The sequence below is a fragment of the Martes martes genome (genome assembly GCF_963455335.1).
Source record: "Martes martes genome assembly, chromosome: 3".
Classification (NCBI taxonomy): domain Eukaryota; kingdom Metazoa; phylum Chordata; class Mammalia; order Carnivora; family Mustelidae; genus Martes; species Martes martes.
This window is the reverse complement of record NC_137890.1, coordinates 139563196-139578267: the sequence shown is the minus strand read 5'-3', so window position 1 is coordinate 139578267 and position 15072 is coordinate 139563196. Positions and strand designations below refer to the sequence as shown.

General features: G+C 44.6%; 1 protein-coding gene across 1 annotated transcript in view; it reads right to left on the bottom strand.

Moving 5' to 3' along the window:
* The window catches only part of PLA2R1 (phospholipase A2 receptor 1), a 114137-nt gene extending 100791 nt beyond the window's left edge, over positions 1–13346 (bottom strand). The window contains exon 1 of the mRNA XM_080798307.1: positions 12927–13346. Within this exon, the coding sequence (XP_080654433.1) occupies positions 12927–13317 (391 nt within the window). The 5' untranslated portion in view covers positions 13318–13346. The remainder of the gene's footprint in view (positions 1–12926) is intronic.
* Between the last annotated feature and the right edge of the window lie 1726 nt (positions 13347–15072).

The window sequence follows — 15072 nt, the reverse complement described above, 5'->3', positions numbered from 1 at the left end:
ATGTGAGGGGGACATGGGTCCTCAGTGTCCTCAGATCATTCTGAGTGGGGACAGTGTGTGCATATGCATTCACTTTGCCCGCTTTCCAAGGAGGAGACAGAGAACAGCACTGGAAGGAATGATGCCATTTGGAGGAGACTAATTTTACCCATAAACCCGAACCATGGACTTTAGAGCTGGTGGGACTATAAAGGTTATTTCATTGAATCATCTTTAAATTTTTTTTAAAAAATCCATTTTGTCTCCAAAGTTTAGTATTCACATGCTCAGTAAGGACTATATAGGTCTAGTTCTAGCTTTATTTACATACATTAATTTATAACCTATAAAGGAGAAAATAAACTGCTGCAGGTTGTTGCCAAACAATTTGAAGTAGGTGACTTAATTTCAAAGAGATATTTTTCAGTCCCTAATATGGTATATGTTAGGAACCCTGAAGAAAAAAGGATATGTATGTCATAGTGTTTGCCCTTAAGGAATTAATGTTAACCCTGGGAGTATATCATGAAATGTACAGAAAGAATTATAACTTAATGAAGTATATTTTGATGTCAGAGGTATAAATAAGCACAATGCGATAGAAGCCAGGGCTAAGAGGAATACTTTGGCTTACCAGAGAAATCTCTCTCTCACATGCCACATGCACACACATTTTCATTCAACAGTCATTTATTAGGGACCTAACTTTTGTCACACACAGAGGTACACTGATGAACTAGCCAAGCAAGATATCTGTTTTCATGGCAGAGAGAAAGAAAGAGAGAGTTCAGAATAGTGGAGGAGGTCTATAGGTGCACGGCTGGGGAGGTGGGCAAGGGGGCATTCTGGACAGAGCGAGTATCACCAAAACTCAGAAGTGACAAAAATAATCAGCTCCAGGGTGATGAGAGCCCACCTATATGAAAGACTTTGGTGGTTATATAATATAAAGTTAGAAAGAGATGGTTTGGGGTCATTTTACGAAGAAGTTGAATTTTATTCAAAAATTTGTCTCCTATTTTTCAGATGATAGAGAATAAGAGAAAGCTTGACTGAGGTCATGGTGTAGATGAATTGGCATGGTGAATCACTCAACAAAAGCCTTTATTGAGCACTGACTGTGTGCCCAGCAGTGTTTTAGGTGCTAAGAATATAAGTGTGAGACAAACATCCAAGTTCCTGGCCTGGAGTTCTCCTTTAGGTGGGATGAGACAGTCCACCATTGGAGCTGGAGCACAGTCTGGGGACTATTGCTACGATCAAGCAGGGGGACAGAAGGTCTCAATTCAGCTGGTTGTGGTGAGAAAGGAAAGGGGGGACTGGTGAGACTCCAATCACTGGAAAGAGAATTCAAAGGGAGAAAATGAGATAAGATTTAGTGATATACAGAATACAAGGCTTCTGGAAAAGGTAGTTGCAATGACTTGTTCTCTGGTTTCAGCTGTTCATTTGGCTGGCAAATGCCTGCCAATTCCTATGATACCAAGAGGTTGGAGTCTAAAGACTGGGGCTACTATTACAGTCTGATCCATCTGTTTGAACGGTGCTGACTGGCGGTGCCTGTAGGACATTTCACTTTCAGCACCCCTTCTGATCACCCCCACCTGCCTTGGGTGCCTCCTTCTGCTTTAAACAGTTCTTCTCTTAGAAATAGATGGAGGTTTGAAGTGGTGAGTGAATAAGGTAAGGTTTGAAGCACTAAGACTTCATTGAGGTTTCTGTACTTTTCACACAAAAAACACTTGAAACAATCAATAAAACAACAATTCCTAAAGAAATGCTCTTTTTATGGTGGATTTTAGGCAAGCCAAGGGCTTTCTGATATTCAGTAAATTCCATTATGATGGTGGCCACCTAATCCAACTACACATAAAAAGTCAGCCTCTGCGTTCCTCCATGTTAAGGGAAGTGGAAGGAAGAGTTCACATACACGGTTCACATCGAGTGCAATGCTGAAGAAAGCTATTAGGAAGCCACAGCTTGCCAAATACAATCCAGTTTCAATCTCCCACCCCATTTCCAGATTTAAAGCTCTTCTCCTCTATCCACCCACACAGCTGGTGCTCAGACACTCTCTGCCCTGTAGCATCTCTTGAATTGGTTAGGTTCCTTTCTGTTCTGACAGTACAGTAGTCCCTCCCCAACCCTTAGCTTCCATTTTGCTTTCAGCTGTTTCAGTTTACCCGAGGTCAAGCATGGTCAGACAGAGATCTTTCTTCTGATGTGTCACTAGAAGGTCACAGGTATCCTAATACTATGTTATAATACCTATGGCTTTCACCTCACTTCATCTCATCACATAGATATTTTATTATCTCACATTAGCAAAAGAAGGGTGAGTATAGTACAATGAGGTATTTTGAGAGACAGCCCACATTCACATAATTTTTATTACAGTATATTGTAATTATTTTATTTCATTATTAGTTACTGTGGTTGATCTCTTACTGTCTCTAATTTATAAATTAAACTTTATCATAAATATGTATATATAGGAAAAACCACAGTATGTATGGGGTTTGGTACCATCTGTGGTTTCAAGCATCCACTGGGGGTCTCGGAATGTATACCCTGTGAAAAAAGGGAGACTACTGTATCTCAGTTGGGCATTGGAAGTTCCCAGAAGGGGTGGGGGGCATTTCTCCCCTGCAACCAACCTGAAGGTGAGCGGCATCTCTCTTGAGATGTATTGACCTTTTCTAGCTACACAAATTTGGGTTTGTCCTATCCAGTGAACAGTGGATTCAGATCTGATTGTGTTCCTTACTTAGATTACTCTGTAGCAGGAAAGGATGTTGTAAGCTGCTGAATCAAGTTCTGTTCATGGCTGAATGATGCAGAAAATCTGGATTCTTAATATGACTTTCCAAACCAATAAGCAAGGAATTTCTGATGCTTGCAGCATGTGCATTGTACTTAAAAGAACAGTCCCGCAGAACAAAGTGGAAAGTGTGCCTGTCCCTCCTGGCCCTCTCTGCATGAATATTTGCATTTTACCCCAAATGCATCTGAGATTCGGTGTTTGTCTCTTAATCTGACAGCACCTAACAGAGCCTGTGGCTCCCTCTCAATTGCCTTCTATTAATCAACTAAAGGTAAATTACATTTTAAAATATCCCCTTATCCTTCCGCAGAACTTCCGTTTCTTCATCTGCCCTAGCACTGTCCTTGATTTTGAGCTTGCTTTATTTTCCTACAGCTTCTGAACCTGGATAATCATCACCTCCACAGGCCCATGGGATCCCTCTTGCTAAATCTTTTTATGTGTTCTCTCCCCTTTTCTCTCTAATCTTCCCAAATCGCCACTCCCAGTTCCACGGGGGCATACAATACTCTTTCTCACGTGAGGGAAACAGGAAACCCAGCTAATCAGCTCCACTGGCCCCAGTTTTGTGGGGATTCAAATTGCCTGTTACCAACCCCTGTGTGAAGTAGGTTAACCCTTTTAGACGATCCTTGCCACTCTCTGCTTACTCACATCCCCTCCGGTCCCTTCCTCTCCCCCATCCTCATTAGCAGTGCCTGACCCTTGCAGAAATTCTCATCTCTTCTGAAGTTCTTTGCTTTATCTCTCTGTATCTTACCAGTGAATTCTTAAACTGAGTTGAAAACCTTCCTCTTCCTCCATCATTTTGCCTTTAACTTGAAAGTACCTAGTAGACATTGTTGGTATAAAAATCATTATTTATAGCAGTTCTGTTATTGTCTTATAGACTGTTGAAAATATGCCATCTCAGTCCCTGGGAAGCCTCGCTACAAAGAGCAAGTTACGGCAAGACACAGTAAGACAGAACATAGTTAAACTTCCCTCACAAATGCATGCCTGTTGAAGCCCTGGGGATATGATTCAGAGACTGGGTCACCAAAACAAACAGAAACAGAAGACAACTCCACCAACAACTAAAACAACCCAGGAAAGGATGTGACATTATTGAATGCAAAAGTATTTACTCGAGCTCATCTACCTTAGTTACTTTAAGAATATACCTATTTGGGGCACCTGGGTGGCTCAGTGGGTTAAGGCCTCTGCCTTCAGCTCAGGTCATGATCCCAGGGTCCTGGGATGGAGCCCCGCATCGGGCTCTCTGCTCAGCAGGGAGCCTGCTTCCCACCCCTCCACCCTCCTGCCTCTCTGTCTACTTGTGATTTCTGTCTGTCAAATAAATACATAAAATCTAGGGGCGCCTGAGTGGCTCAGTGGGTTAAAGCCTCTGCCTTCAGCTCAGGTCATGATCCCAGGGTCCTGGGATCGAGCCCCGGCATTGGGCTCTCTGCTCAGCAGGGAGCCTGCTTCTCTTCCTCACTCTCTCTGCCTGCCTCTCTACTTGTGATCTCTGTCAAATAAATAAATAAAATCTTAAAAAAAAATCTTTAAATACATAAAATCTTAAAAAAAAAAAGAATATACCCATTTAAGAAAAATATACATTTACTTAACCGGAAGATAGAAATTAACACAAACACAAAAACAACTTCCAATGGTAGATATAGTGTTAGACCCCGACTAGTTTGCTAGGGCTGCAATAACAAAGTACCACAAACTGAATGACTTCATAGAAATTTATTGGCCCCCTGATTTGGAGACAAGAAGTAAATAATCAAGATGTCAGCAGGATTGGCCCAATCTGAGCCTGTGAGAGAAGGCTCTGTTCCAGGATCCTTCCTTGGTTTGTAGATGGGTGTCTTCTCCCTGTGCCCCTTCATTTCATCTACTCTAGATGCTTATTTCTGTGTCCCAATTTCCCATTCTTATAAGGACACCAGTCATATTAAATAGTCTACCCTAATCACCTAATTTTAACTTAATTACCTCCATAAAGGCCCTATCTCCAAATAAGGTCTCATTCTGAAGTAATGGGGGCTAGGAATTCAGCCTATAAATTTTGAGTCCCCATGCTTCTGATTCAGGCTGGCTACCTACTTTGCTGGCTACCCAAAGTAAGATAAAAATGAGGTGTCCTGCCTGGGGCAGGGAAGACAAGTCAATCTCCACTTCCTGTGAGCCCACAAGGGATTGCAGCCTCTGTGCCAGGAAGTGCTGGACTCAAACTCAGTACCTGGATTGGGGATAGGTGACAGGCTCCCCACTCAGTCCTCACCAAATACGCCTGGTGCTGTCAGCCTAGTGGGGATAACCAGGGCCTTTCTCCTCCCTGAGATGCCACTGGCCTTCCACTAGCAGACCCCAGTCCTCCTGTCTCCCAACCTGAACACAGCCTGTTGGCACAGTGGATGGAGGGTAGGAGTGGGGAGGCAGCAGCTTAGAACACATCCAGGGGATCTGGCGGGGGGTGCGTGGGTGGATGTGACACAAGTGGGACTGAGCTTGAGGTAAGGCTTCTAGCTTCTGGTTCATGCTCTGTTGTCCCATGAGCTTTCATGCCCAAACCACAAATTCAGAGATTAAAATTATTAAGAATTACAAGACCCCCAAACCACAGAACATTAAACACCAAATGCAATGCCCTGCTGAGGACAGCACTCTGTGTGTCTTCATTGGCCACATGACCACCAGCCCACCCTGTTCTTACCTGAACAAATCTACCACTACAGAAGAAGAACTTTGGCAAACTACAGAGCACTTCTTTTATGGCAGAACTGCTTGAAGCTGAACAGTAACTGCCTTGGTTTCTCCATCTGCACAATGGGTATAGTAATAGCACTGGCTTCATAGGATCATGAAAAGGATGACCTCAGTCACTATGATCACTCTATAAATTTTTTTTGATCACTCTATAAATTTTAACAAAAGAAAAGCATATCTTAATGTTGAACATGGATAGTGCCAAATAAGACAACAATGCTTTTAGTTGGACAATCACTTTGAATTTCCTCTTATATTTTCATAAGTGAAAAGGAAAATTCTCAAGAGCAGAATGCCAAAAGTCAGAAATAGTAAAACTTTTTACGAGCATATTTTTTTTATGCTGACAAGCTTTTTTTTGCATTGATTTTATTATCTGGGAGGCTGAATATATTTTTAGGTTAGCCATTTACTTTTTTTAAATCAAGGTTTCATTTAAATTCCAGTTAGTTAACATACAGTGTACTATTAGATTCAGATGTACAATTTAGTGATTCAACATTTCCATACATCACCCAGTGCTCATCACAAGCAGAGCGCTCCTTAATCCCCATCACCTATTTCATCCACTTCCCTTCTACCTCTCCTCTGGTAACCATCAGTTTGTTCTCTACAGTTAAGAGTCTGTTTGTTTGTCTTGTTCTCCCCCCTCCCCCTTTATTCATTTGTTCTTTTTCCTAAATTCCACATATGAATGAAATCATACGGTATTTGTCTTTCCCTGACTGGCTTATTTCACTTAGCATAGTAACATATTTCTGAACTGTAGTATTCTCTAGTATTCTGAGAATTTTATAAATTAAAAATTATAAATTAAAAAATCATGTGGCCACACATGAAAGCAGAAACCTCTTATTTGTTTTGTTTAGCTCTGTATCACAGAACCAATTTACAGAAATTATAATAATATTCCTCCCTTTTTCTTGAGTGGTTTTATTAAATTTTTTTCCCCTGAATGACTTAATACAGTGTTTACAAGGCATTCTTTTGTTTCTTTTATGAACTGTATTTCTTTTAACTCTGAATAATTAAAAAAATGTGATTTATGTTCCTAGCTTTGTATTGGAACATCTCCTAAAAGGCTTTCAAGGATAATTTCTAAAAGAAAGTGGAGGCAAGGGTCTATGAATGTCTCAACTATATTACTTTGATAGATCATATGAGGATTCATCACACAGGGATGAGTTTAGAAGAGGCAAAACAAAGGAATCATTTCTTCAGAGAACCAGATATACATAAGCAAATTGTTAGGTCAAGAAAGGGGAAATGAGGGGACATGTGAGCCCTCAGTGTGACTCCACTGTTCTGGTCATTGGCTTGGAACCTGCACTGTGTGGTATCAGTTACTCTACCAATCAACAATAGGAAGAGTTAGAAGCTTAATGAGAAAAAGTATAGCACCAGGAAAACTGGAAGTCTATGTTGACTCTTAAAGGCTCATGAGGAAAACAGCCAGTCAGAGAAGCTGGAATGAGAAAAGCCTGACGTGGAAGAGATTCTGAGAGGTGATGATGAAGTCAGGAGAAACAGAATCAGGTGGTGGGAGTGACTGATGGCTGAACAGGACAGCCAAACCAGTATCTGATCAGGCTTTTACTTAAATTCCACATCTCTAGATTAGGAGAATGGCTCATTGCCCAGGAGTGTAGGAATTGCCTACAATGTTTTTTAAAAAATCAAGAGCTTTTCTGCTTTATGAAAATATTCACTCTTACATGTAGACATACTGGTTTGGAAAAGGAGGAACTGCAGAGAACAAGAGTCTGGCTTTCTGTTCCTCCTGTCACAGAATCAAATCACGTGCTCCCATCAAACAACAGGATACAGAATGAACGATTTAATGAGCTCACAAGGCTATGGGGGGGGGGGTGTCTTTTGCATTAGCGCTTGAGTGCCTGATTCAAATTCCCATTTTTCAAGTTCCTATTGGTGCAAGCTCTTTAACCTCTTTCATGCATAAAGAAGGGTATGTAGTAATAGTTCCTACCTCATTGTGGTGAAGGTTTAGTGTGTTAATGTATGTGAAATAGCACACAGTAATCATTCTTCAAATGTTAGGTACTATGAGGAGCAGTCAAGGGAGCCATTGTTACTGTTGTATCAGAAATGGAAGCTAAGGGAAAATCTCAGGGTCACCACGTCTCCCCACTGCTGCCTCCAGATGGTGGCTCTCATCACCCTCTGTCAGAAACCTCTCCACCATGACACACAGTCTTCCCTTTCTCAACACTGGGGTGCCCCATCCTGACCTCTTCCTTACATTCGTTGTGACTTTGAGGCCTGCAGAGTCCCCGTTCTCCTCTCCACCTCAAAGCCTTTAACTTCTGCACAGAAGGTCATGGTTGATGAATGGGTCATGATTATCAATGTATCAATTATCAAAGGAAGTAGAATGGAACAGAGTAGATGAGTAGGAGCACATCGCATGAGGTAATGGTATTTTTAAAATGAACCTTTTGTTTCACACAAGTTATGTCTGTATTGCTGTGCATGCTGGGTTCCTCAGCTTCCTCTGCTCCAAGGACCTTCTTCCAGCTGTCCCCCCACTTCAGTGACCACGCCTACAACCACACCTTCTACCTGGTCACTGACAAGAAAGGATCCACCTCCAAAACTTGTTATTTCTATTGTATAACCACTGTCCCTTCTGTTCTGCCATTTCTTCCATGTCTTTCACTGTTTATTATTTTTAATTTTCTTCTTTTTTAACCCATATTTCTTGAGTCCAAACCTTCTGCTTCTCAGTATTCCTGCTATGACTGACTTAGCTCAGGTCATCAACGTCTTTCTTCATGAGCAGTCGATTTAACCTCTCACATGGGCTCTTTGCTGCCTCCCATAACCGCCCTCTTCAAGTCCCAAACCGACCGTGGCATTCTGAAACTTGAAAGTGTGTTCTGGTTCCCTTTTGTCTGAACTCATGAGGTTCTTCTCAGCAGTACTCAATTCATACCACCAGAATTTACTTTCCTTAAGCAGAGTTCCTCTAACCAAACTCTTCGTTTCCTCATCTCTTGCATGCATCCAAATATAGATCAGTCACAACTTCTTGTCCTGCCACGACCCAATTCTGGGGATCTACTCCATCACAGCCCCTGATGGAGTAGATCCGTGTATGTGTCTCACACCACAATCACAGCCTACCAGCCACGGGAAGGCCTCTAATTCAAGGGCAGAGTGCAGGGACTGGCCAGCATGCTATGACAAATGTGGCCAGATTCCTCTCTTAGGAAATTAGGCAACTCCTCCAAGGAAGCTGTGGGAGCTACACATGAAAGGTCCTGCAAGCTGAAGCAAAAGAAACCAGTCCACAGAAAGAGAACCAAATAGGGACCAGCAAGCAGTCCCTGAGAGAGAGAAACAGAGAAAGTAGGTGCTTTATTTCAGTGGCCAGTTCTCAGTTCCCAGGAGGCTTGGCCGCACAGGAGAGCCTGTCCTTGGGCCCCCCTTCAGATCTTAGTGCCCTTATAGCCAGTCTCGTGTTTGCCTGAGTGACCTTCCGTGGGACCTCTTTCTTCCATCCAAAAGAGCTTAGACTAGAACTTTCAGACATACTACCCAACATGTGATTTTGTGCCTTTGCACACATTCTGTGCTTTCTGGAGGAAAGTTGCCTGTGTGGCAACTACCTACTTATCTTTTGGGAAAATAAATGCCCTTTTGTAGTCCGCAGCCCCTCAGGCCAGTCCCTACTGAGTATGCCTTAAGAACTTTGCTCATTCCCTGTTATCGTAACATCTTCTGCACTGTTTTGTAATTTTTTGTGTTTCTGTATCTGTTTCTGGACTCTCAGCCTCTTGAGGACATATCCTGCTCATATTTTTATCTCCCCAATCTGGGAGTGAGTAGCAGATTCCATTGGTTATCCATACCGCCTACCCTGGAGGTCATTTACCGGAGAGAGTTCTCATATTTTCTGACTGATTCTCTGTGTCTTCTTGCCTGACAGTGCTCCATGCAGGCCAGAGACCAGGAGATTAGTGCCCCAGGAGGGACCCTGCATTAGGGAGGAATGGGAGTTGGTGGATGAATACCTGTTTCCTGCCCTCAGTGGGTCCACTGCGTTCTCCACAGTCACTGAGAAGGGCTTCTGTGAAACTGAGCACCTTCCCTCTCTCATTTCCTCACTCCTTCATTGTGTCTTCTACAATCACCTCCCAAATAAACTACTTGCGTCGAAATAAATACATGTCTCAGGGATTACTTGTGGGTGAATCCAATCCAAGAAGGGAGACAAGGCACACAGTGCTCAACAGATAGTGAATGAACAGCTGAAACCTTCAGCTCCTCACCTCTCTTCCCATTGGCACAGGATTTCAAGAGAAGACCCTACCCCTTTACCCCAGTTCAGTCTTCTTCTAGACAGTCTCCATGGTCATGCACCTTTACCTCAGGCTTATCAGCACCCCAACCTCCTTGGTCACTGGTCATTCAGAAAAGCCTACCCTGACTGTCCTGAAGGAATAACGCAGCCCCAGTCTCCCTCCAGTCCTGCCCCTGGGGAGATAAGTACTGCTGAGGAAAGTCTCCTATTATTGGCTGGTTGAGGCCATTTCACATCATTTTCAGCTCTCAGTACAGCTTTAAAATTCTTTTATTGTTCCCGATTATTTCCTTTAGCAACATCTACTGAGACTATGTCCACCTTTCCCCAGAGTGTCCACTCCCATCTTCATTCTCCCACTTGCCCTCCCAGTGTTAGCATCCTTAAGTGAGTGAAGTTACCAAGTTGCAGCACTTGCTAGAAGAGCTCAGTCTCCAGAATCACAGTGAGGCCTGTGTGATAGCCCACTAGAGGTGGGATACAAGCTGAAGACGTGCCAAGTACAGTGCTGCACACAGGGCAGTATATGATTGGTAAAGGACTGTCAACCTGTCAGAATGGTCTGGACGGATCAGAGAAAGATGGTGCTGTGGGGATACTGAAGCAAAAGGACAACACTTGAGGAAGTACTATTATTTCCTCCGTTTTTATATATGAAGAAACTGAGGCATAGAGAGGTGAAGTAACTTGTCCAAGGTGACATTGCTGATACATGGTAGAGACAGGATTTGGACCCATACAGTCTGGCTCAGGGACCATGAACTTGACTATTATATGACATTGTATCTATAGACTTTTGGACACAAAAATTATTGGTAAATGAAAAATCAGCACAATAACATCCATCAGCTGCCTCCCAAGACTGGGATGCTTATAATTCATATCAATTCAATCAATAATACAGATGAAACAACTCAGATGATAGCTATCTCAGGTCCCTTCCAATGCTAAGATTTTTTTTTTCCATCTTGGTATAGACAGGAAAAACCTGATTTCTAGATTATACTAGAAACCCATCTAGATTATACTTAAAATTTTACTGATGTGGGTGATTGAAGTCAGGAGGGGAGCCTGTGCAAGGATTGGCGCATTCAATGTCACACAGTCTCCAATGCCACACTTTCAGGGAATACCAGTAACACCATTTTCATACCTGACTAATCTCTCTGCCAACTATGTCAGATTTTCAGATTTGCAAACTGTCACTTGGAATGTACAGGAGGTAGCAGATGGTTTGTTGTTGACCACTAAGATGAAGGCACTGATTAGAAACTATCTCAGGCCAGGATTTGGGTCTGCTGCTGCATATATTAAGGATTAGCTCATTAGTGCTAACTCTGGCTCAGAGGCTCACTGGTGCATTTTCTCTGTGTGGCTTGGGTGCAGCTTCTGTCCTACAGACTGCTGCCCTGTTCTAGAGACCGAGTGCTCAGGCACATTTTAAAATATAAAGGAGTAAGCACTGTATGGTAAACTCTTAGTGGAGATGGATCCTACCAGGGGATCAGATGTACATCCACAAGACCCTCCTTTCCTTTCCTTTTTTTCCTTTTCTTTCCCTTTCTCTTTCTTCCTTCCTTCCTTTCCTTTCCTTTTTTCTTTTCTTTTCTTTCCCTTTCTTTCTTTCTCTCAAGATTTTATTTATTTATTTGACAGAGAGAGAGAGGGAGAGCACAAGCAAGGGGAGCAACAGACAGAGGGAGAGGGAGAAGCAGGCTCCCCTCTGAGCAGGGGATAGCCCCATATGGGGCTCTATCCCAGAACCCTGAGATCACGACCGGAGCTGAAGGCAGATGCTTAACTGACTGTGACACTCAGGTGTCCCCACAGGACCATCTTCATTGAATTTACCAAGAAGGTTAAGAGGTCTTTGATCTTTGGCCATTTTAGAGTAGGAATTACTCAACCTGTCCCTGATAAAGCCTTGTGGGAGTGCTAGGGAATACAATCCAGAAAAGATTACCTCAAAATTGTAGGCATAGTATGTTGAAAAGGAAAAAAAAAGAAAAAAGAAAAAAGAAAGAACAATGTACTCAGGCCTGGATCACACCTTGTTTAACCTGTTCTTTCCAAACTCATTCCCAAAGGTGGAGGAGGACAGAGGCTTCCTGGAGACTCCTGCTGGTTTATTTACCCCTGCCTCCCTCCTCCTTTCACAGAGAAGCTTCCAGTTTGGGACACTAGACTCTCTGCCTTAGAGACAACCATGCAGATGGTTTTTCTCGGCTGTGGACCCCTGCAGGATACCCTCCCCTCATGACTACAGAGCTTTCATGAGTCTTCTGGGTATTGGGTGCTGAATAACTGTTTGGTGACTTGATCCAGGTGTGCATGTGGGCTGTGGGGTTGACTTTGAAGGAACTCTGGCTCACAGGCATGCCAGATGCCTTAGGAACAATCTCGTTTACTCCTCGGTGGGCCTCTGGATATCCCACACCCCACTTGTCTTATGAGAGAAACTGAGAGGCATAAGGTTATTGGCTTCAGTTTGCACAGTTCATTGCCTACAGAGGCTCCACGCCCCCATTTGGTCTGCAAGGTATTAACAGAAAAGATTAGGTGTTCTTTCCTGAAGGAGCAGAGGAATGGAAGCCTGGCTTGGGGCCACTGGGCAAGTGGCGGCACACATCCAGGTTTGCTTTGGGAGCGGACAAAATGGGACATCTTTTTTGCCATCATTTATCTGAGAGATGATCATTTTGAAATGTCATTTTGAAATAGTCCCTGGCCAGAGCTTAGTCAAGTTTTGCCTTCAAGCCCAGGCGGGGCCCGTTGCCCCGCTGCCCGCGGATGCCTGGAGGATGCGGGGCTGGAGGAGGAGGATGCGGGCCAGGAAGAGTGGGATGCAATGCCAGTCCGGGTGCAGGACTGGCCCATCCGCCGGCCTTCTCGGGATTAACGAGACGCGGCCACCATATAAATACGGTCGCCTTGGTTGCTCACCCCTTCCTGCCCCAGTTTCGCCCCTTCCTTCTCTGCCGTAACCACCCCCAACCCCCTCTGTGCGGGTCTGATCTCTCTGGCCCGGGGGACACTCACCCTGCCACGGGACCGACTCGTGGGTAAGCGCGGTTACCGCGCCCTCGGCGAAGCTCCGTGGCGCCCTCAGCAGAAGCAGCAGAGGTAGCGACCGCAGCAACAGCATCGCTAACCACTGGGCTCGCCGGGCGCCCAGGGTGATGGTCGCAGGGAGCCAGCTCCAAGCCCGAGCGCGGGGCCGCGGCGCTGGAGGCGGGACCGCAGCCCGCTCGGTGATCCACGCCTCCCGGGAACTCGCCACCCCAGCCTCCCGGAGGTCCACTGTGTTGTCCCTGTCGCCACAGTGTGCGGACACTCGGGGCTCTGGGCTGGAGACCGGGAAGTTGCGGAGTTTTTTCCCCGCCCTACTCACTCCAGCTTGGAGAAGGAGGAGGAAGAGGCGGTGGACCATCAGCCCGTCCCAGAAATTCCTGCCTTTGGGGTGGGGAGAGAGGAGGGGTGAGAGGAGTTGCCCGTTGCAAGCTCCTCCCGCTTCCTGTCCCCTCTCTCCTTCCTGGGGGAGGCCGACAGGAGTTGGGGATGAGCAAGTTGAGAATCTCTGGGACAGAAGTCTGACATCTGGGTTCGCAAACCCCCCGGATTCTGGTAAACACTGCAGGGTTGGCAGCAAGCAGTTTAGAGTAAACCAAGCTACTCTCTGAACCCAGGCGCTTTGGGAGTACTCTGGACCTCCCCTCCCTTGGAATGTGGACCATGGAGATTCGTGGGGTGCACCAGGATCCTCCCTCAAAGTACCCCAACGTTCTTCCATTAGTTGAGCTCCTTTTCTTTTTTAAATGCGGTCTACCCACTTTCCATCTCCTGGGATCCCCCTAGCCCAGCAAAATAGCTGGGTTAACCTACATTACAGCTGTTATCCCACTTAATAGCTGAGAAAAGGGGTGGGGAAAGTCAAAATGATTTGCTCAAGGTCTAGTAAAACTTACTCCCTAAACTAGTTAAGTAGGAAAAGACTAGAATGTAGTTCTTCTAACTGTAGTCTTCCCCCCCTTTTTGCCCCCCCTTTTTGTTTTATTTTACACCTTTTCAGTGTTCCAGCATTCATTGTTTATGCACCACACCCAGTGTTCCATGTAATACGTGCCCTCCATAATACCCATCACCAGGCTCACCACCCCCACTTCCCTACAAAACCCTCAGTTTGTTTCTCAGAGTCCACAGTCTCTCATGGTTTGTCTCTCCTCCAATTTCCCCCAAATCACCAGCAGAACACTAGAAACATTTAATATTCACAAGAACAAGCTAACATAAGACCTTTCCTAAATAGTCATTAAGACATGAGAGGGGGGAAGGGAGCTTAAAAAAAAAAAAAAAAAGAATGGATCTTGAAGGACCTTTCTCGGATGCTTATTGGGTAAGATCAAACCAACATTTCTGAGTTAACAGCGTCTTCCCTAGACTGAATTGCATCCTCCTCCCCCAGTTCATATGTTGAAGCCCCAAACCTCTATATGATTGTATTTGGAGATAGGACTTTTAAGAGTTAATTACATTTAATGGAGTCTTAAAGGTAGGGTCCTAGATAGGATCAGTGGCCACATGAGGACACAGCAAGAAGGTGACAGACCATATGCAGGCCAAGAAGAGAACCCTCATCAGAAACTTGAAACTTTGCACCTTGATCTTGGACTTTATAGCCTCCAGAACTGTGAGAAATAGATTTCTCTTGTTTAAACCACCCAAAGTATGGTATATTCTTATGGCAGCTCAACCAGAAGAATGCACTATTTTAGCCCGGTTCCCCAAAAAGCATAACCTAGGATGAGATCCCTGGCAGGAAATGGGATTGAAGACCAGAGTGAAATAGGGAAGAAGGGAAAGCCACTGCCTTGGCCACTGCAGTAGCAACATGTGTTCAGTCCTTCAGGAGCCTCCGAAGGCCTCAGAACTGTCTGTCCTGAGGAAAAGAGGAAAGCATTTACCTATAGGCTTACCATTCCTGCTGGGCAAGCTGATTCTAGGGTTATTAACTCCTCTGCACATTTCTTTGGCAATGGTGAGCTTTAAGTGTGGTCCAATGCCTTGGCATCTCAGAGCCCCAGTGGAAGACAGCAACAGAAGTATGGCATGACTAGAGGTGAGGTGCTGTCAGATTGCCCCAGAAGGAAGCTGGGGCAGCCTGTGCAGGGCTGGCTGCTACAGAGGC